Source organism: Daphnia pulicaria, chromosome 9 (assembly GCF_021234035.1).
Source record: "Daphnia pulicaria isolate SC F1-1A chromosome 9, SC_F0-13Bv2, whole genome shotgun sequence".
NCBI classification, from domain to species: Eukaryota; Metazoa; Arthropoda; class Branchiopoda; order Diplostraca; family Daphniidae; genus Daphnia; species Daphnia pulicaria.
In genome coordinates, this window is record NC_060921.1 from 2,622,074 (window position 1) to 2,642,193 (window position 20,120).

The following is a 20,120-nucleotide window of genomic DNA, read 5'->3' on the forward strand; positions in this document are numbered from 1 at the left end:
AGTTGGCCTCGTGTTGGCCGGGAGGAATAGAGTCTAGTGCCAGTGATGAGTCTTATACAACAATAAAACCGTCACGATTTTATTTTTTCGGAAGGCCATATACGTTTGCGGTTGTTGCAGCAACTTTATTGGCACCTGTAGATGTAGCTGCGCACTGGAATGCGCTAATGATTGTTTAACTATCCAAAAACTTGACTTGTCGTTCTAGGACATTTTAAAATACGCCGCTGATTCTTATCGAAACAACAACCGCAATAGTTGGTCAAATTTGGCAATTATCGAATTGGTCGAATGATTGGCAGGTGCTACGATGACGTGTTCGATCCGGTGCGAAAAATCGTTTAATTCTTTAAAAAATGAACTGCAGTCCAATTATGACAAATAAGGGGATAATTCACTAATAGAAAATGGAGCGCATTCATTTAATGCCAATAAAAGTGATTGGCCTCTGATGGGCGACAAGGGCGAGTCCTCGAATTTTATTGTTGGACCGTGGACGAGCGTAATCGAGCGCATCGACGGACACGCAACAACTGTCAATAAAAAAATCTATTTCCGTCGCAAGTGTTTCATTACTCATTAGATAATTTCGTGTATTATTATACAATAGATTATACAATACAACTGGCAGAAAAAAAAATTGATACACGAGTAATAGCACTGGGTTGCTGTTGTTATACATGAATTGAGGCATTCAACTGTTTCGAATTAAACACGAAACACAATTTAATTGTTTTAAATTTGTTGTCGGTTCGTGGTTTTTCTTTTGGGGTTGATAAAGTCGGTGGCTATAAAATTGTTGTCCGAACTTTTGGGGGGCAGTTTGGGCCAGCAAATCACAAACACACACTCTACTTTGTTGTTTTTTTCTCCCAGTGTCAGCTATAGGGTATACATAATAGTTGGGTAGTATACACCTGTGACCTGTCGACCGAAAAAATACAAAAAAGAATTTTGTTAAAAAGTGAAAGGGAAACCGTCACGCATGGGAACAATTGAGAGAGGCGAGCGCATCACGTCAGGCCGTCCTTAAACAACAACAAAATGGCGTCTCTGAATCGTGTTTTTCGATGTTGTTGTTGTTGTTGCGCTATTAACTGCGCTTTCTAAAGTGAACGGGGGGAATAATAACCAAAAAAAGATGGGCAGCGTGTGAACGCAACTCACCTAGAATTTGCTGCGATAGGACGCCAAGAATCGTCTGTAAATATCCTCGTCGGACTCGTCGGAATGGTAATAAGTGCTCGGCGCCTTTTTGGCAATGGGCTTGGAGGCTGGTCGTCTGTAGTAAAACTCGTCCGACTCGCTGGAATCCGAGTGGTAATAGGAGACGGGGGGCTTATTGGCCACCGGTTTGGCCGGCCTGGTCGATGGTCTCCGATAATATTCGTCCGATTCATCCGATTCGATCGAGTCGAATTTCCATTTGTATTGCGTCATTGTTGTTGGCTTTTGTTGCACTGCTGCCGGCCGTGCCCAGCCGTTGTTGCCGAACGGGTTGTATGGTTTGATGAAGGTGTTGTAGTCGGGCTTGAATGAATCGTAATCGTCGTCGTCGATGGAATTAATTGAATTGATGGATTTCTTCTCTGGAACTGTCTTGTAGCGGCTGGACAGGGCGGACGGGCGGTAGTAGTATGTGTTTTGGGCTCCCGTCTCCATCACCATGACGGCCACCGCGCAGGCGACGAGCTATAAAATACAAATCAGACATGAAACAAATAAATTCGTGAAACAAAACAGACGACAAAAATCTCAAAAGGAAAGTGAACGGAAAGGTGGAAACTTTCACTTTGTGTGCCGACTGGAATGATTCCCTGCCCAGTCTAATGTTTTGTTTTGTTTTTTTACCGTGAAGGAGCAGCGAAACATTCTTTTGCTAGTTGGGTTCGGTTGGAAATGCACTCTGGGAATGAAGACTGGCTGGTGGATGGCGACTCTCTTTTATAGGCTAGGGCTAGGCACTAGACTTCTCTTTCAGCTACAAACAAGTAACCAAAACATGAACCACCACGCAACTCTCCTTGAACAAGCGCTAGCTGGCGACCCCTGCAAAGTGTTGGTATACACTACAGTAGGCGGGGGGATGACTCCTCTCTCTTCTTCTTCTTTGCATTTTTGAATTCCCACCGAGATGATTTCCCAACGACCTCACCTGTCAAATTTGGCTGGTGCCACCAAAGTTATTTCTTTTTTTTTTTTTGAATATTTTTCAAATTGCGCGCGCCGGTATTGCACACACCGGCGGATGAGAGCGCAATTGATTTGACGCCATCAGAAACGTTGGGTTCGTTATTAATGACCTGCCGTGCTGGGTATAACTGATGCGTGTAATGAAACGATTAGCATTTAACGGGAAGGTTAGATTGTCGATGGGCCAGCTATAGCGGACCGCACAGCTTTTTTTCACTGGAAAGTCACCAACTGGGCGTCTGTTTCAATATCGTTCAGCCTTTCCAGTTTGTTTTTTTAAGACTTGGCTATCATCTAGGCATTTTTATCAATTGATTCAGCACTTTCCTAGCCATTGATCATATCGTGAAAGGCACGAAAAATGGGCACTGATCTGAATTTTTTTCGGGAAGTTAATGCGCAATATGGAATAGCAATTGCGCAACTCTCGAATTCAAGAATGGCGTGCAGCCAATCGATTAATTGGTCATCAATTTTTTAATTTCATCTCGCACCTTTTAAGGTTTTTTTTTTACTTTTGTGAATTGAATTTCTACCGAGAACTGGTTTTGGTTTTTCTCAACAATTTCACGTCTAAACACGGGGGCCCATCATTCGTCGAATTCGGACACGTTTTGAGATAAGAGGATTCACTCGCGAGATTCGTTTAAAAATGGTTGACGTGAATGGGCAGGAGACGAGACGCAACATTTTCTCTTATCTCTCTTATAACTTTTGGCTTCCACACAAGCGCTGGTACATCATCCGTCTCTCTTTGCAACAGAAAGAAATGAACGTACGTACGCAAATCAGGTTTCTCTCTCTTAGCTAGTTTGAATCATATCGCCATCATCAGAAAGCGGAAGGCACAGCAGATGGCGGTAAAAGTTTGACATATGCAGAGAAGAATGTCAAGTCTCTTATGTAATAGAAAACGTGAAATCCAACAAGTTCTGTTTTTTATACGATCGGCGTTTCAAGGTAATGGACAACAAAATCACGACATGACGTGAAAAAAAGTCTACAACGTTTTTAGCCAATAATAATCTGATTTTTGGACGTGTTTATATGCAATAGCCGATTGCGAAATCTTCGATGTTTTTTTTTGGTCAGAGAAGAGGACCCACATGATGATGCACAGCTAAAACATTTGTCCCTGAATCTATAAAAGATTGGAGGTTTTAAAGAGACGACCATCATCCCGCAATCTTTGATTGCGCAACCGAAGAATCGCGTGATTTCTCGCAGGAAATTATTTTTACATGTTTGCGTTTGAAAACGCGACTGTGTGACAGTCGGAGTAGAATTGAAAAAAAAAAAGGAACAATGGCGGGAAATTCAAATAATAATAATAACAAGTATATAGTAATTATTATCAAAATTGTGTATTATATTTAAAATACGACCGACAGGGCAATTAAACAACAACATACGAGTTACACAGCAGTGAATTAATCGGTGGCGGGGGAGGGGGGGACTTTCACTTCAATTAAACGTTTTTTTTTCTTTACTTCTTCCATAATTATTAAAAACTGGCGAAATTGTTTCGTCCTCCGCACGTCTATCAATGCGCAGATCTGAATTTAGGCTCTGCCCACGCAACCAAACGCGCTACTGGGTCGTCAGGTATATAATAGTTCAAAGACAGAGCACCTTTTTTAAAAACCAAAAAAATCTTCTCTATCCGCACCAACAAGTTAGAAAACAAAAAAGAGAAAGGCAATTGCGCTTCGTCTGTGCATATTCGCCAGGTCATTTCTTCTTCGTGAAAAACAAATGGCCGCCAACGAATAATACAAGACTCTGCGTTTTTCTCCACACTGCTGAGCGCAGTTTAAAAACATCTTTTTCTTTTTCTTTTTTGGTTCGAGTTTGATTGGGGCTTTCTAATCAAAAAATTAATAGGGTGAATAATATCTATCCGACCCCGCCTATTTTGATACATTGGCCAGGATATGATAATTATTAATCCAGCACCGCTAATTATTACCAGCGTCTAAATTCACGTGATTCGACCGAATGATCTTCGACCGAATCGTCGAATCGATTGCTCCATCTGATTTGTTGATGCTGCTGGACTGGCCGGGCTGTAACCGGTGATGGCCGGCTCCAAGCGCGGTTGTTGTTGTTGTTGTTGGTGACGGTATGCGGGTTGCTGTTGATGATGGATTGTCTCTGGTTACGTGGAACGGCAGACGGGCGTCGGTAGAAACTGGACTCGATGGAATCATCTTCGATGGAGTCGTCGAAATCCAGCTTCCATCGCTGCTGTTGTGGCTTCACTGCTGCTGCTTGCCAGCCCCAGTTGTTGTTGATGTTGTTGCTCCTGGGGACGTGGGAATTGATCTGGTTGTTGTTGTTGGCTGTCCAGGGGTTGCTGATGGGCTTGTACTGCGTACTGGCATGGATGGAATTGCTCTGCATCGGTCTGTAGCGGTTGACGGGCATGCTGTTGCGGTAATAATAGTTGTTCTGCGCCAAGGCGCCGTTATCCATCAGCATCACAGCCGCCACCACACAGGAGAGGAGCTAATTTTAAAAATACAAAATCAAATTTTATTTCTTTTCCAGTTGTGGCGGTCTCAATCGGCTGAATCAGAAATTTTTTTGTGATTATTAGATTTGAATTTTTTACCGCGAATGAGTAGCTCGACATGATTTTTCTGGGGAAGTTCGCTTGGATTGAAATGCACAGTTGGACTGATGACTTACTCGTCGCCGTTCCTCGCGTTTTATAGGAAACGCCGAAGAGGGGGGGGGGGGGGGAGGGGAGTCGTATAGTCAACCGCTGAGACCTCGCGGTGCTCCCGCTGCACACACGACCGACATCCTTGAGAAGATTCCGCCGTGATCCGCGTGCTGGGCCTGATGAGGGGGAATTTTATTTTTTCCTTACGTATACACATTGGCGTGGGTGATGCGGTAATTTGACATGAGACTCTCCTCTCTCTTTCTTCTTCTTCTTCTTCTTCTTCATCATCTTCCTTCTTATTCACGCAGTTCCGTGTAAGGCCGTTTCGTGAGTGCCCCCCTCCATCAGCTGCGATGGAAGCCGAACGACCTCTGCGCTACCAATGCGTGAGGGTATATTCCAACTTTTGCAATCGGGTTAGGGTCGTGATTGCAAAGATGCACCTGGGAAAAAACCCCAAACGATGTCGGGAAAAAAGTTACACATCCGCCAGATTCTTCTTTTGTATTTGAAAAATGATATTGTTTATCTAATTTGGGTCATGTCGGGAGCAGCAGGTGTTGGCAATTACGTGCGCGATAGGCTGCGATATGTGTCGTCATTTTCACTGGGCGCTGGCCTCCCCCAAACAAGTGACGATTTGTGACATTGAAACAATGAAACATCGTGATGATGTGACGAGAGTTTCCGCTGTCGTTCAAGGAAGTTCTCCGTTCTCTCTTTCTCTGCCTTCGACTTTGGCATCACGATGACACGACACAAGATGCATGACTCGTCTGTTCATCTCCAAGGACGTCAACAAGTTCAGCTTTTGATAATCTCTCTTCTCTTCTCTCTAGCTGGAATTGTTGTTTGGTTTGTAACATTTTTTTGTTTTCGATTGTCCCGCCAAAACGTAGAGCCATTGGCCATCCGCTGAGGCTGGTTTACCGCAACGATTATCTCAGCCTTTGTGTAGAGAGAAGGTTCTATTCTTGTGAATCACCCAAAGAATTTTTATAAGGAAAAAATTAAAAATTTGAATTTCTATAGAAAGGAATTTGATGGGCCAAGTTTTCAAGGTAGCCTTTATATAGAGAAGTAGAAATTATAATAGCACATTGACCATATTTTTTTATTCTTGACGTAATAAGGTCATCCTTATGGGATGGGACTGCCATCGACGTTCGACATTGACGTGGGAAGAATTGTAACACGAACCGTGTGAAATTTGAGCGTGGAAACGAGTTGTATTCCCACAGGGTGTTTAGTATTATATGGCGTCTATCTAGTGGCGAAACTTATTTGTTAATGACGCCGAATGATTTATAGAATCCAACCCTTGGAGCATTGTATTGTTGTGCAGTGGGTATAACGCAATACCAGGTGTAATTACTCTTCGTACGTGTGTAAAAAAGGACATCCTAGTAGAAGTCTGTAATTTACTCCACCCGTTTTTGAATTTCCCGCGCGGTGGAGAAGATTATTATTATTCAGTTTTTCTTTATCGAGGTCGCTGTTGGAATATTCATGAGCGCAATGATACATGTAAATAATAAATGTGATGGCGAAATGACTGAATCTTAAATAATAATACCGAATAATACCGCCATTTAAAAGGAAGAGAAAGAGTTATTTGAGCGCACGTGACTAGACGGAGAGTCGCATACCGTGCAGCCAGTAGAGCGTGAGCCCGAAATAATTCGTCTATCCGGTACCGCCGGATGATGACATTCAAAAAATCTTGTCTGCACAAAGATGGAACCCTGTCGGTTTGCATAATGGCGGAAAAACCCCGACAGATAAGATGGAAAGGTGAAGAATAATGGGACGACATTAACAACTCAGAAAACAAGGGCGATGAGCATTTACCAAGTCGAAAGTTCTAGCGCAAAATAAAAGAATTAGATTTGATTGTTTTTCTTTAATTTTTGTCTAGATTATGTGTAAGGTATTATACAACTTTCTTCGAATGATGAAGAATGTTTGCGAGCGGTTTTTCTCGTTTTCTGAGCCCATATTTGGGTATCGACTCTATTGTATGCTAACAGCGTATTAAAAACCTTTAATTGTACTGTACGAAACCAGTATAACTCTTTATCTTTTCCCCATATAGCCGGTTTGCATCTGTTCAATTAAAATTGAAAGTACTGCGGGTCCTTGCGGTAGACGTTGTAATTGCTCCCGACGGGCCGTCAATTGACGATGCAACAGTCGGTTTTCCTTTTTATTTGAACTCCCGCATTTCATTTAATGTACTTTTAAAAATACATTTTTGGCGCTAAAGTTGAATTTCAAATAGGGATGGGGCAACTTTGATATAACCTCGGAATTCTCATGTCCATTTCTGGCACGTTTTGTTTGTTTGTTGGTTGGTTTTATGGACTGACGGATTGATCCTCATCGTCCAGCAGTTGCCTCATCATCACGGTGAGATATACTCCCGTCCATACATCACCAGTTGAAATCATCTAGCGCCTTTTGTTTTTCCTCGTAAAACATTTTGGAAAAACAATCAAAAATGTATGTACCTTTTCGTTATTTTTCACTCGGCGATGGCCTCGTGAATCCTGTCACGGGGTGACACCGAAAGGAAAGATTTGTTGAAGGTCTTTTGTATACCTATGGATTTGCAATGCGCTGAATGGATGGCCGATGCTGAGATAGTAGAAACAGTTCATCACGATTTATTTCTCTTGTTTTATTTTTAACCGGTCACGTTTGAACAAGGTCACAATCAATAAATTGAGTATATATTTTTAAGGTATGTATCACCCAGGGTTATAACCCATAACCATCCCTCCCGCCAAAGATCTACAAATATGAAATAATGTGGAACACATAATTAAATTATAGGGCGGAAGTGAAAGGGGTTCTACTGCTACCGTCATTTTATAAGGACATTCTGAGCCAATTGAAATCTATTTCCTTATTTTAATTGCCGTCTAACCTTCGCTCTCCAATAAAAATCGTCCCCGGCGTTCGTTCGTTACATATTTCTGCTAATTTTGAGAAACAAGTGAGAAATTCAGATAAGAGTTGTTCATCATTTATGATTCGAGCCTAATTTTTCCTATATGCTAATTAAGTTTTGACGCATCGGTTGGGGGGACTGACGAGGCCGCCGTGTTCTCGTTTGGCTTAGATATTCACCGCGTCCAGCCAAAGTCCTTTCACTTTTACGTGTACGAGCCAAGTATAGCAGAGCATAAACAACAGATGCCAGTGAAATCGGAACTTTGGTATTCGCAAATTAATTCAAGCTAAATAACTTGTAGCCATTATAACGAAATCTAATTCAGGTTGTTTGATTAAATTACGAATTTTAACCCACTGGGCGACAGTGATGGAGAGGACGGTCGTCCAAATTTCTCAGAAAATCGCTGTCTGTTATTTACTTGTTTTTAATACTCCAGATGCTCCCATAAAGTTCTACCTTTTCTTATACAACGATTATTCATAAAAGGTATATGAATTTAACTTTGGTAGGAAATTTAGGCGCTCCTTTAAATTGAGTCTCCAGCCGAGTTGGAAACGCAAGACGAAGATTCATCATTTGAATAAAGAGGCTGATCAAAATCAAACAGCGGGAATCTTAAACATCTGAACAATAATAATACTAAAATAATCCTGCACAGCCCTTTTATTTTTGCATTCATTATAAAAGGTGTTGTAGCGTGTGCCAATTTTTTTTTTCCGGAGTTGTTTTGTTGTTGCTTTCATTCCTCATTGAAAGGACGAATTGTGGCCTGTGCCTAGGTCATCGCCAATCAGCAACGTGAAGGAATAAAAAATAACCAGACCAAGATCACTTGTATAGAAATTGAAACAAGGTACTATGACAACCTTGTGCGCTATATAGTAATAGTAGTATAGCCAAAAAAATAAATAATCCAAGGTTCACCATTTCATTCCTGGTGCGCACACACACTCCAATGCGCCAATTCGAAACAGACTGGGTATCAGATTTGTATAAATAGCCGGTCGGGTGCTGACTGGAAATTATAACCACACCGTTTTCCAAAGCGACCAGTTCACCATTAAAATGTGCCGTCTTAGTTACACATTGGTAAGATCATTTTTAAATAAACTCTATTTTAATTCTACCGTTTTTAATTAAAAGTATTGCGTCATTTTTCTTTCTAGTTGGCCGGAGCCCTGATGGTTCTGGCAATGCTATTCAAAGAAAGCAGCTGTTTCACTCTGCACCGATTCGACAATATCAACAACGAACGCCGCGAAGATTCCGCCGACGCCAACCCCGCGACGGCCACCGGCTCCGGCGATGAACCGTCATCCCAACATCAATTATTCAAGCGCAGCGCTGCCGTCCTGCCGGCCCAGCAGCCTCAACTCACGGCGGCCGAGTGGCAACTCCTCTTGCAGCAGATGATCGGTCACCATATGGTCGACTCGTCCGACGAGTGGATCCTCCGCCCAGCAGCCACCAACGTCGGAGGTGAAATAATCCCATCGACTCGTCGTCAGCAGTTGGACTGGGATGCCAGCGACGAGCTGGAACAAGACGATGACGACTCGTGGAAGAACGTCGAGCTGCTCAAGAAACTGTTCGGAAATTCTTGGGAGTCGGTCAAGGATATGCAGTTTGCTCACACGTCCACCGAGGACTTGATTGAAGATTGGATTCGTAATACGCAACTTCAAACTTTGGCGTGGGATGAAAGGCACCACCCATCATCATCTAATAGCGGCTCAGCTGCAACACTTTAATAGGATAAAACCGCGCAATATTTCGTCTTCTTTTATTGTTGTACATATATGCCTGTGTGATATCCTATTATCGTTGTTGTACAGTCTGCTATTGGGTGTAGACCGCCTGAGCACATTCTCTTTATGCAAATGCACATTCAAATCTCCCGCGCACCATTCGAAAAAAGAATACAGAAAATTCACGAATTGTTTTGCGTTTAGATTATTTTGATCGGATCGTTTTTTGGAGAGACTTTGTTGTGTTTATATTTGCGAAAATTTGCACGTGAAAGAAGACACGAACACAACACGAAGGGTCCGGCGATTAACTTTGCCGTGTGTTAACGAATCACGTAACGATATTGCCGGTTGTTGCTGGCCATCAACTATCGGCGATGCATATCAATCAAGCGCATTTTCTCTCTGATTAAGGATGCGATTGCTCACTTGTTTAATATTCCGTTTCTCTTATTTAACCAAAATGCGCTTCCACACACGAGAATTATTTAAAAAGTGGCGGGCGAAATTTTTACTTTCGTTTGAACCGACGTGACTCGGCATGAGGTTGCGCAGCGGATTTCTGAAATAACAAAACTTTTTATTTTTCTAATTCATCCTTAGTAATAATCAGACAATGAAAGGGACTATCTTAGGTTTTCATTCAATTGTAGAAGGGGATGTGCGCTCCGGGCTATCGGCCAAAGAGTTGTCGATGCCAACTGCTGTGTTATTGAAATTTTCTATATTCGGCGGAACACACGTGAGGCGAATCTGGCCAGTCATAACGTCAGACATTTACATTTGATCAAAAAAAAAATACAAGACGGAAATTGAGTAGAAAGGGAGTGTCCAATGACAATCGTCAAGGTATAGCCGCACATCGATTAATCTGACGTAAAAAAAATAATATTATTTTCATTCGATGCTTTTTTTTGTGTAGTGACTTGAACGCCGCTCCCGCATAAAATTTCAATCGTCATTTTCTCAACGAGCCTTAGCCTTTGCACTTTTGCAGTGACTCGGAAGGTTACAAATCTAAAAATAAAATACCCCCTCATTTTTTATTTCGACTTAAACGCTGGATATAGGTAACCGGGTACACAGAAGATTTTTAAGATGATTAAGTAATCAATTTAATGAACCCTGCCACCTTTAAACCGGTAGCGCTAACCTATGTTTTTTAATTCAAGGTCTGTTGGGTAATAATTATACCCTACATAACAGAAACAAATTAAATTAGCATTTGTTTTATATTTTTATTTCTATTATTTTATTAACATTTGATGTTAGAAAGAGAAAAGGAAACTTTCGGTTTTGGTAGTCGAGTACAAAATTCGATAAACAGATGGCTTCTTGAAATATTATAATACTGCCAGTTGTGACGTAACTTTTGATTTGAATGTTCATGACTCACGATCGACACGAATAATCGGCTCGCAGGCGGCGGTATCAATGCTAACTTTGAATCAATGAATTTTTTAAAAACAAAAGATTTTTCATTTGAATTCATTATGCACACCGCCCTACGTCATACGTGGGAAGTATCTTTATCACGCCGTCTGAGCTGCTGCCGTTACATATGCTAAACTGCCGACGGGCATAACGAGATGCGCTCGAAACTTTTTTGAATTAGGCAAATTTAATCAAATTACCCGAAAATTCATAAATTCCCTTTATTTTTTGATGAATTATTCCGCGGTAGCCTTGAATGTCTTTGGCTGAACGGATAACGAATCAGCTGTTTTTCTATTTCGTCTGTTGTTGTTCGGAACCGGTTGTTGCGATTGTCGATAGCCGCTGGGTTTCTCGTAGGAATAAGAAAAAACCAAACCAATCACGAGTTATTCAATCAGGCGAGCAAATCACCTGCACATATATGCCGTGTTGGGTTCAATTAATAACACGGTGGCGGCTTATTTGTTGTCCAAAATTCTCTAGGGTCACCCACCGTGACAAAAAGTTACGCAAGGTGACTGCTGATGAAGCCTGACAAAGGAATTTCAATAGGTTCGTGTACTTGAGCTACTTATTTATTTTTACATCTGTTTGCGCATTTGCCCAGTTTTCCTTTCAGACCACCCTGTCCACTTTTCCTTGGTTTGGTGATTTCTTTTGACGATAGCTCATAATCTGTTTATAGTCCGTCTGCTATTTTTACATAAAAGACATTGTATACTACTACTACCTGCAGGATGATTGCGCATTTTATTTCGCCTTCCGGCTGTCGAAAATTTTGCGCAGTCAGAAAGTTTTTCAACCGATGCAACCGCGACCTACTTTTTAATGCCACGTAATAATTTTTGCTGTGTCGTTGTTATATTTTGTCATGTAGGAAGTTTGAAAAACTATGGGAAAACAGAAAGCTGATCGTTTTTCGAATTTTCATTCCGGCGTCCTTCCCAAAAAGAGATTACGCCCAATAAAATTTGTTTTATATTCCCTTTTAGCTTTCAATCTGGGGTTAATGGGCGAAATATGAAAGAATTTATCACCGGTTTACGGTTTTGTTATTTTCTATTGCGAATATAATATCGATTTATTAAAAGATCGGTTCTTAATTACATCGATTCATTAGGGGAAACAGGTGTCGTCTGCTTTGTCATCCTTGTCAATTGTCTTTTCGTTCGTTCTTTGTTATTACGAAAATGAGACCAAGTTTAGGTGTGAGAAATGAAAGGTTTTTGAAAGTGAAATGATGAACGGTGACAAGAAACTTTAAAATGTCACCATCAGGTAAATGATAATTTGTTACTAAATAGTAAAAAACGTCCGTAATCGTATCCATTGGCTAATCTTGGAATTCTTTCCCCCCCCCCGCAAACAGTTGACGTAATGAGAACTCTCAACTTCCCACGTTGAGAAAGCCTTCGAAGTCACCACCACACCTGTTTCATCTGAAGGTTGGACACTATTTGAATCTTTGTTTATGTTAAGTCCAGCGTATCTAACCGTTGGGGTTTCCTGTGTGCTGTAATGGATTTCATGCAGAACTTGTGTGTGGTGTGGGTCACGTGTGTGACACATGGGTTACTTCAAAAGAATTTGATTGGCATTGAGCAACACCACAGCTATCTCTCTCTCTCTACGAGCCCATAAATGTTGTGTGCTGTTACGAAGAACCCATGACACAGGCTAAAACTCATTTCCAGCTTCTGAAGTTTAGGTCACGAATAGAGCTAGTTCTAGTTCTAGTTGCCTTTCACTTATTACTTAGTTGGAGAAGCCCAGTTAACATCTCTGTTTGGTTTAAATCTCCGATTCCGCCTTAAAAAAACAATCGCCCAGTGTGTCAAGAGCTTGAAGTTGAAGGCTATATGATAATTTCGAATGTGTAGCCAGATAAAAATCGACCAACACTCACGACTCACCTTTAAAAAACGGAAGGCAATAAAAGCATCCAAATAATAAAAGCTTTAATTCCTAGAAGGAAATCTTTTTTTTGGGGGGGGGATAGCCTGCGAGCGAATTTGGAGCTTTTAACCCGTCAGAAAATAAGAGTCAGTCACGTTTGGCATTTGATATGGGCGCGAACCTGATTCCCGATTCCACCTCCTTTCATATTTGATTGAGAACGAAGCGCCTTCAACTCGAGATCAACTCATTTATGGTGATTTTTCCGTTTATCCTCTTTTTACTAGTGAATATTAAATGCAGGTCAGGGATTTCTCTTCCAAAACAATTGGAACACGGTTGATCGACAATCGACTGTGTGGGAATGTCTTATAGTCGCTCTCGAGTCACAGGTGTGTCTCTATGGGTTGAGCATGAAATCATGGGCTAGGTGTGAATTGGGTTACCAAACTACAATTACCTTCATTAGAACTGGTGCAATGTCCATCATGGGCAAACGAGTTCATCCCGCTGTTCTTACTTGATTGGCAAATATGTTTAACTGTGTCAAGTTTATTTCACGTCAACTGTACAGGATTTGTCAAGGCATAAGGGCTCTCCTTTTTCAAAAAAAATCTCGTTTTTAAATGTTTAAATGTCTTTAAAAGGGAACGCCTTTTTAATGAAGGAAAATTTTTCGAATAAATAAACCTGTCCGAAAGTCGACAAAATCCAAATTGCATGCCCAAGTCATTGTTCCTCAAAGGACTGGAACAACCAAGCAGCCGAGTAAAAGGGACATTTCAGAGCACAACGCGCAACCAACAACCTTGCAGGGGGGTGGTTGGTAGTACAAGGCCTTAGAGATTTGTTTCTTTTATTTTTCCCACTTTTTTGAAACACACATGTGTGTGTAGCAACAAGTCGCATAAAAAGGCGGTCACCCAAAACAGATTGATGTTATTCTCCCAGTTATTGTTGAAGCGGCAAGTACTAACCCAAACATCGTCATGCGTTTTTTTAGCAGCTTAACAATGGTAAAATAAAATTTTACAATTCAATGTAAAGTGAAACTGTGTGCAACTAATATTCTTAATTTTGTTTTTGTTTTTAGCTCTTCGTTGGAGCATTGGTGATGGCCACCAATCTGAGTGAAGTTGACGCCTTTGGCGTCCGCAAAAGTAACACAATGCCAGGAGAAGAAGAACAACATTCTGAGATGTCTGCGTCTGAAAGCGTAGCAGCTCCGCTGGTGAAGAATCGGGGTAAAGTTAAATTCTCAATGCCAAAGTCGATAATGATTGCCGCTGCTGCACAAGCTAACAATAATCCGGTTCCGAGAACTCGATTGAATCGTGTCAGAACGACCGAAGCCCCCGTCAATTCAATTTCAAGAGATTCGGCTGAAAAAGATTTCTCGCTGGAAGACCAGAAAGTGAAAACGACAACTTCGAAAGTCATCTGGTGGACTTCATCGACGCCCAGTCCGATTATTTCCAGCGATTCCAAGGAGCAAGACGACACTGTATCCTCGGAGAAGATGACACTGCCCATCAAGTCGGATCGCGTACTGCCGGTTAATCGATTTAATCGTTTCCGTACGACCCCGGCCCCGACTCCAGTAGTTACCAGAGATTCGATTGAACAAGTCAAGGACGACGGATTTGTTCCGGCGGTTGGCAGGGCGGTGAACAAACCAGCGATGCCTAAAAGTCGTTTCAACCGCGTCCGGACCACAGCAGCCCCTCAATTGATCTCGAGAGATTCGCTGGAACTCAACGATGTTTCCTTGGAAGTCGTTCGAGTCAATCCCACGGCATCACCTGCGTTGAATCGAGGTAGAACTGCGTCCAGGGGACGCCAAATAATGAATCGATTGAACCGCACCCAAACGCCGGTGGAAACTACAACAACAACCCGCAATTTCATTCTTGTCGATTCTAAAGAAGTCGATTTATCCTTTGAAGATGTAGCTATCTTGCCCACAACCACACAGGCTCCAGCCGGAATCGAAACGACGACCATTGGTGATGAAGTCACTACATCGTCCATTTTTATCATCTCCAAACAATCTGACGAGAGAATCGATTTATCAACGGAACTTGACGATATGCTGACAACAGTCGCCATCCAGGGAACTACCACGGTCGAGTCGGAAGAACTCACCGGTACGACTGTTATCCTGGCCAAGCAATCTAACGAATGGGATGACCTAGATGACATTCTCCTTCTTCCAACGACAACAGCAACTGCCACAACAACACCAGCACCGACTACGCCAGAAATGGCCGCAACAACTCTAGAACCAACTACAACAGAAGCTGTTACAACAACAACTACAACTACAACTACTACAGCCGCACCGGTAGTCACCCGACCTCAATCCAGAGGAAGAGGTAAATTCCAGCAAGCGAACATCTCTACCCCTAATCAAATTTCTAGAGTGAATCGCATCCGCACAACCATGGCGCCCAAGATTTCCGGAGATTCCGACGAGCAAAAGGATTCGATTATCATGGCAGTTTTGACTACCAGCGCTCCAGTCTCAAAAAGTCGATTCAGTCGAGTGAGAGCGTCAACAGTTCGTCCTGCAGTAACCGAAGATGCTCAGAAAGAAGCGCCAGCGGCAGCAGCAACGACAACTACCCGCAGTCCCTTATTGGGAAATCGTTTCAGCCGTTTCAGGGCGTCGACGACGACCACAACTGCCGTTCCAACAACCACCAAAGCCGTTGAAAGGGAAGACTCTGCCCCGAGGAAATCCCAGCAAAAGAAAAGTCGATTTGGCAATAATGCCAGACCGGGCGTAGTCCGCGTCTCCGTAGATTCCGGCGAAAAGGACACCATTCTCATTGGTGAAGTTATGAAAGTGAACAAGGCCAATAATGTCGTCCTTGTCGCAATCGACTCATCGGACGAAATTTCACATGTGACGAAGGCGATTCCGGCAGCTGTTCGCAATCCGGTGGCGGCGTCCAGGAGGAATCCAATGGTTCGCGGCAGAATGACGACAGCCCGGCCGATTGTATCCAGACACTCTGGAGAAGAAAACGTGTCCCTGGAAGACTTAGTGTTCAAGATCAATCCATCAGCCGAGCAAATGAAGATCAACAGTCCATCCGATGCGGCGATTGTTGCACCAGTCCACTCTGACGAACTGGTCATCGTTCCTGTGCCAGGAGGCTCATTGTTGGTGGATGTCAGCGACGAAATGTCATCCGCAACAACTTTAGATCCCATCTCCATCGAGTCTGCCGAAAAAGATGACCTCACTATGGTTGTGGATTCTGCTGGATCGCCAGTTGCAGTCGTGGTCGACTTGCCTGACATTAGTGATGAAATCATCCCCGCTGTAGTCGTCCCCATGACGACCACCGTCAATCCCATTTCCAGGGAGTCTGAAGAGCTTCCAGTAGTTCAAACGAGGACCAGGAAGGTCGTTAATCGAGGCCGGCTGAATCGAAAACCCATTTCCCAAATTTGAACAACCAAAACCGGCAGCCCGACCATAGTCAAAAACGATGACGATACGTTTCCTAGACCCCCTTATCAAAATCTAGCATAAACCTGTCGAGTGTGTGTAATTGAACATTTCCCATTTAGTATCCATATGTATTTGTTTATATACGGATCTGAGAAATCTTGTCGCTATTACAAGTACTCCAATTAAAACCAAAAAGTCAGTCCGTCTAGATTACCGTAGTATTCCCTTATGTTCGTTTCTGCTGGACTCTTATCTTTCTCTCTCTCTCGTTTAGTGAAAGTAATTTAGTTTATTTAATGTGGAAATAGCGCATTGACGATTGAATAATTAATATTTCTTGTCTCTTTCTCAACGCGCGTAGCCAATTGACGATACACACAATGTCTGCGACCTTCATAGTCACTCGTTATTGGGGTCTGGGCTGGCGTGGCAACAAGTCGAATCAGCAGTCACGCATGCAATAACCTCGTGTGATTGCCACGAAAGCGCACGTCTGTATTTCCCCGCGGGTGGGTGACATTCGATTGGAACGTTTTGCGCAATATTTCCATTTTCAGTTTTATTATTTATTCTGACGTGGATAGCAAATCTAATTACAATGTACCGTCCGCGCAACTTATTTGATCTTGACATTTGCTCTATCGAGAAATCGTTGGCGCATCTATATGAGAAAATCTGTGAGTCGCAACACCACTTTGGTGAATAGAGTTGGTATTTAATTTGATGATTGGATAATTCAAATTCTTTCCGTATTTTTTCAAGGGTGGATTGGATGTTATGTAAGAAGAGCGAGGCGGTTTCCTCCCCCTGGGGGCACTATTTTTCGATTTGAGATGGGTGGAGCAAGGTCGATAATTAATGTATTCATCTCAGGGAATTTGATGGTGTTGAACGGAAAAATGCCCTTCATTGCCCAATCCGCATTGTTTGATCTTGTAAGTAGGAATCCACAAAAAAATTCTTCCGCAAAGATCAACAGCCACTTCAATGGCCCAGAGCAAATTTAATTAAAACAATTATACTTTACCGACAAAAATGGGATGTCAATAACACTCGATTTTCATCAAGGTATTTCGGTGGCCATCTTGCTTTTAATTGAAGTGCATTCAAAGAGGGTGGATACTATCTCAAAAACAAGAAAACCTGCCTGGGAAAACAAAAGGAACACACCCAGATTAAATACCAGTTCGTCTTTCCTGTTTGTCCTAAACTCTGGTCGACTGAAAAACTCCCTTTGGTAAATTTAACCTTGCTGCATAATAATAAGTTTGAAATATCCGTGAGGTTTTCACTTACGTGCGATTCGCATAAATAGCCAATCCTCCATTAGAGGAAGATATACCATTTCCTCAGTCAGAATAGAAGCAGTGCTTCGCCAATGGACACCATGCATCTCGTCATCCGCACAACTATGGTAAAGTATCTTATATCTTATTGTCGCACAGTATAATTGTTATGTATTTACAATAATTGTGATTTTACTAATTATAAGATTCTTGCCGGAGCGTTGGTGCTTGCCAATTTCGGGGTAGTTGATGCTCTCCCTATTTCCAACATTGACGTAATCGCAGAAATTGCTGAGGAGGCCGGCTCAGATGAAGGCTTGCTAACTATACCTGTTGCAACTACAACTCGAGCATCGTTATTCCATCGAAGACAAATGGCGTTGAGAGATTTTATAAGAAGTAGAACGCTGACGACAAAAGCTCCTGTTCGGATTAAACCTCTACTTTTCCCTGTCCGGAGAAACACCAATGGAAGCACGGTCTACCTCTTGGATTCTTTCAACAGTCGAAATAAAGAGGAGACTGTTTTTCAAATCAGACCGGACTTGACAAAACCAACGGAAATTCCCCCTGAACTACTCGCTAAATTCCCGATCATGTCCAATAGGAATCATTTCAACGACTATGAATTCAATCGGGTCCCTGTGACATCGCCTGCTGAGAAATACGAAAAGTATTCCTTTCAAGATTTAATGCGGATTCTCAAAGGAAATGATACAGTAGCGGGGGAACAATTGAGGACTTCTAATATTTCCTTTGATGGACTTTTCGGATATTCCGGAGAAAATGACTTCTCCTTGGAGCCTATCGGTAAAGCAGCCAAAGGCGTATCCTGGGAACCGTTAAAAGAAGCCGTTTTGCATTTTCTGCAAGCACCAGCGTCAGGTAAGTTGTCTTTCGACGCCAACAGTACAGAGAGTCTCGAACTTCCAGGAGAAATTTCCACTGAATCTGATGAGTTCTTCGAACCGAATAAGGAGACCAACAGTACGACAGTTGAGGAACTGGAGGTTTATACCTCAGCAGAGTCAACTACGGATTCCGGGATAAAAGAATCGAACAGTACGACAGATGAGGAACTGAAGATTTCCTCAGCAGAATCAACTACAGATTCCAGGGGAAAAGAATCGACGAAAGTTGAGGAACTGAAGATTTCCTCAGAGTCAACTACAGATTCCGGGAAAAAAGAATCGACTACTGAAATTTCGCTGGATTCAATTTTGAATTTGAACTTTTGGGAACTCTTGAAAGAAACACCTTTACCATTGATGCCGACAGCTTCAACAGCAGCAGTAGAAGTATCCACAAAACCGGTTACCAGCATATAAACTGAAAAACCAAACGTCGTTTCCACCGCAAAGTAAACGGCCATGTCGACTTATTAGCCTTCGGGGACTTTGGAATCCTTTTCGTAATTCAATCATTATGCACCATGTACATGTTATTTGCAATATCCATAGATCAGTAAATGTTGATTGATAACATCTCGAAAATAAATTATTTAAAAAGTATAATATTTTTAACTAAGAGAAAATGGTGGATACCACTAGAAAAAGGAAAACAAACTAATGCAACATATGGCCGACGTGAAGTTTATTGGCTGAGGCATGGTTTATTAGTAATACACACTAATACACCATGGCTGAGGTGCACTTTGTTGGTTTGTTCCATAACGATGTCGATGTGATAACGATGTTGACCTCTAGTACAATCTTGAGCGTCGTGCGTCGGCATCTTTTAATTAAATATTGTAAACTATTATTATATTATAGAATCAAGAATTACGTTTCTTCTTGTTCATTTTTGTTATGATTTTTTTTAATGGTATGGGCTTGAGCTATTTGAATCTGAATCTGAAAACAAGCCCGCCATTATAAATTAAAATGTCACTAGGTACTGTTATTCCAATCAAAAAATTGTAGTCTGAGCAAAAAGTCGTGCGCAGTTTACGCCGATGCGCACCACTGCGACCGATAGCAGAACTAAGCTTCTTATTACGCTTGAAACCAAACGTAGGCCCAATCCTTTGTTCGAGAACCGTCTGCTTGTCGAACAAAGGATTGTACGTACCAGGGGGAGCATGGTCGTCCCCTCGTAGAATCGTGTAGTCGTAGTTCAATAATAAAAGGCTGTACAAGAGTGCCGACTCGTGCCGACTCCTCTATCCCTTGATTCTCATTTTCGTAGTCCAAACGCAGTTGGCGTCTACTATAGAAGTAAGCGTCCTTGGTCGTGCTTGATTGTTATTTGAATCTAAGTTTTGTTAATTTACTTAACCTTAGACAAAAACACAAATGATTATTCCTACACGATGCCAACCCCTGAAAAATTTCCCACTCTATTACCCATTTGGAAGCAGTCGAGTTCGAAACGTTCTGAAAGATTTCAAAGATCAAAGCTTTGGCGAGAAGACTAATAGTAAAACTACTCGGGTATTTTGTTTAACATGTTTTAAGTGTGGTCTTAG

General features: G+C 42.0%; 7 protein-coding genes across 8 annotated transcripts in view; 3 read left to right on the plus strand and 4 right to left on the minus strand.

The window, feature by feature from the left end:
• The window catches only part of LOC124313778, a 311,762-nt gene that overhangs the window by 189,559 nt on the left and 102,083 nt on the right, over positions 1-20,120 (minus strand). The gene's annotated exons all lie outside the window — the stretch shown is intronic.
• Positions 1-20,120, minus strand: part of LOC124313335 (F-box-like/WD repeat-containing protein TBL1X) — a 258,370-nt gene that overhangs the window by 149,374 nt on the left and 88,876 nt on the right. The window lies entirely within an intron of this gene.
• LOC124313404 lies at positions 577-1,958 on the minus strand. Of its 2 annotated transcripts, none has more exons than XM_046778323.1 (3): positions 1,852-1,958; positions 1,168-1,692; positions 577-924 (listed from the first exon to the last, which is right to left on the minus strand). In XM_046778323.1, exons 1-2 carry the CDS (start codon positions 1,870-1,872, stop codon positions 1,168-1,170), a joined length of 546 nt encoding a protein of 181 aa, XP_046634279.1. In that variant the 5' UTR covers positions 1,873-1,958; the 3' UTR covers positions 577-924. The 2 variants fall into 2 exon arrangements, with proteins under 2 accessions (XP_046634279.1, XP_046634280.1); XM_046778324.1 differs by having other exon boundaries at positions 871-1,106.
• On the minus strand, positions 3,542-4,910 carry LOC124313392 (probable basic-leucine zipper transcription factor J). The gene is made up of 2 exons (XM_046778304.1): positions 4,808-4,910; positions 3,542-4,701 (listed from the first exon to the last, which is right to left on the minus strand). The coding sequence occupies exons 1-2, from the start codon at positions 4,826-4,828 to the stop codon at positions 4,159-4,161; spliced, it is 564 nt and encodes a 187-aa protein (XP_046634260.1). The 5' UTR covers positions 4,829-4,910; the 3' UTR covers positions 3,542-4,158.
• On the plus strand, positions 8,805-9,762 carry LOC124313370. Its single transcript, XM_046778273.1, has 2 exons — positions 8,805-8,912; positions 8,990-9,762. Exons 1-2 carry the CDS (start codon positions 8,889-8,891, stop codon positions 9,572-9,574), a joined length of 609 nt encoding a protein of 202 aa, XP_046634229.1. The 5' UTR covers positions 8,805-8,888; the 3' UTR covers positions 9,575-9,762.
• On the plus strand, positions 13,587-16,757 carry LOC124312881 (mucin-5AC-like). Its single transcript, XM_046777420.1, has 2 exons — positions 13,587-13,920; positions 13,998-16,757. Exons 1-2 carry the CDS (start codon positions 13,894-13,896, stop codon positions 16,365-16,367), a joined length of 2,397 nt encoding a protein of 798 aa, XP_046633376.1. The 5' UTR covers positions 13,587-13,893; the 3' UTR covers positions 16,368-16,757.
• On the plus strand, positions 16,900-18,982 carry LOC124313168. The gene is made up of 2 exons (XM_046777948.1): positions 16,900-17,781; positions 17,860-18,982. Exons 1-2 carry the CDS (start codon positions 17,746-17,748, stop codon positions 18,979-18,981), a joined length of 1,158 nt encoding a protein of 385 aa, XP_046633904.1. The 5' UTR covers positions 16,900-17,745; the 3' UTR covers position 18,982.

What these genes read in the sequence shown, in the direction of transcription:
- LOC124313404 (XM_046778323.1), bottom strand. Translation starts at nt 1,872, where the DNA reads ATGTTTCGCTGCTCCTTCACG. An exon ending in TGTTTCGCTGCTCCTTCACG is followed by an intron (nt 1,693 to 1,851) that starts GTAAAAAAACAA and finishes TGTATTTTATAG; the next exon opens with CTCGTCGCCTGCGCGGTGGC.
- LOC124313392 (XM_046778304.1), bottom strand. Translation starts at nt 4,828, where the DNA reads ATGTCGAGCTACTCATTCGCG. An exon ending in TGTCGAGCTACTCATTCGCG is followed by an intron (nt 4,702 to 4,807) that starts GTAAAAAATTCA and finishes TTTTAAAATTAG; the next exon opens with CTCCTCTCCTGTGTGGTGGC.
- LOC124313370 (XM_046778273.1), top strand. Translation starts at nt 8,889, where the DNA reads ATGTGCCGTCTTAGTTACACATTG. An exon ending in GCCGTCTTAGTTACACATTG is followed by an intron (nt 8,913 to 8,989) that starts GTAAGATCATTT and finishes TTTTCTTTCTAG; the next exon opens with TTGGCCGGAGCCCTGATGGT.
- LOC124312881 (XM_046777420.1), top strand. Translation starts at nt 13,894, where the DNA reads ATGCGTTTTTTTAGCAGCTTAACAATG. An exon ending in TTTTTAGCAGCTTAACAATG is followed by an intron (nt 13,921 to 13,997) that starts GTAAAATAAAAT and finishes TTTTGTTTTTAG; the next exon opens with CTCTTCGTTGGAGCATTGGT.
- LOC124313168 (XM_046777948.1), top strand. Translation starts at nt 17,746, where the DNA reads ATGGACACCATGCATCTCGTCATCCGCACAACTATG. An exon ending in TCGTCATCCGCACAACTATG is followed by an intron (nt 17,782 to 17,859) that starts GTAAAGTATCTT and finishes ACTAATTATAAG; the next exon opens with ATTCTTGCCGGAGCGTTGGT.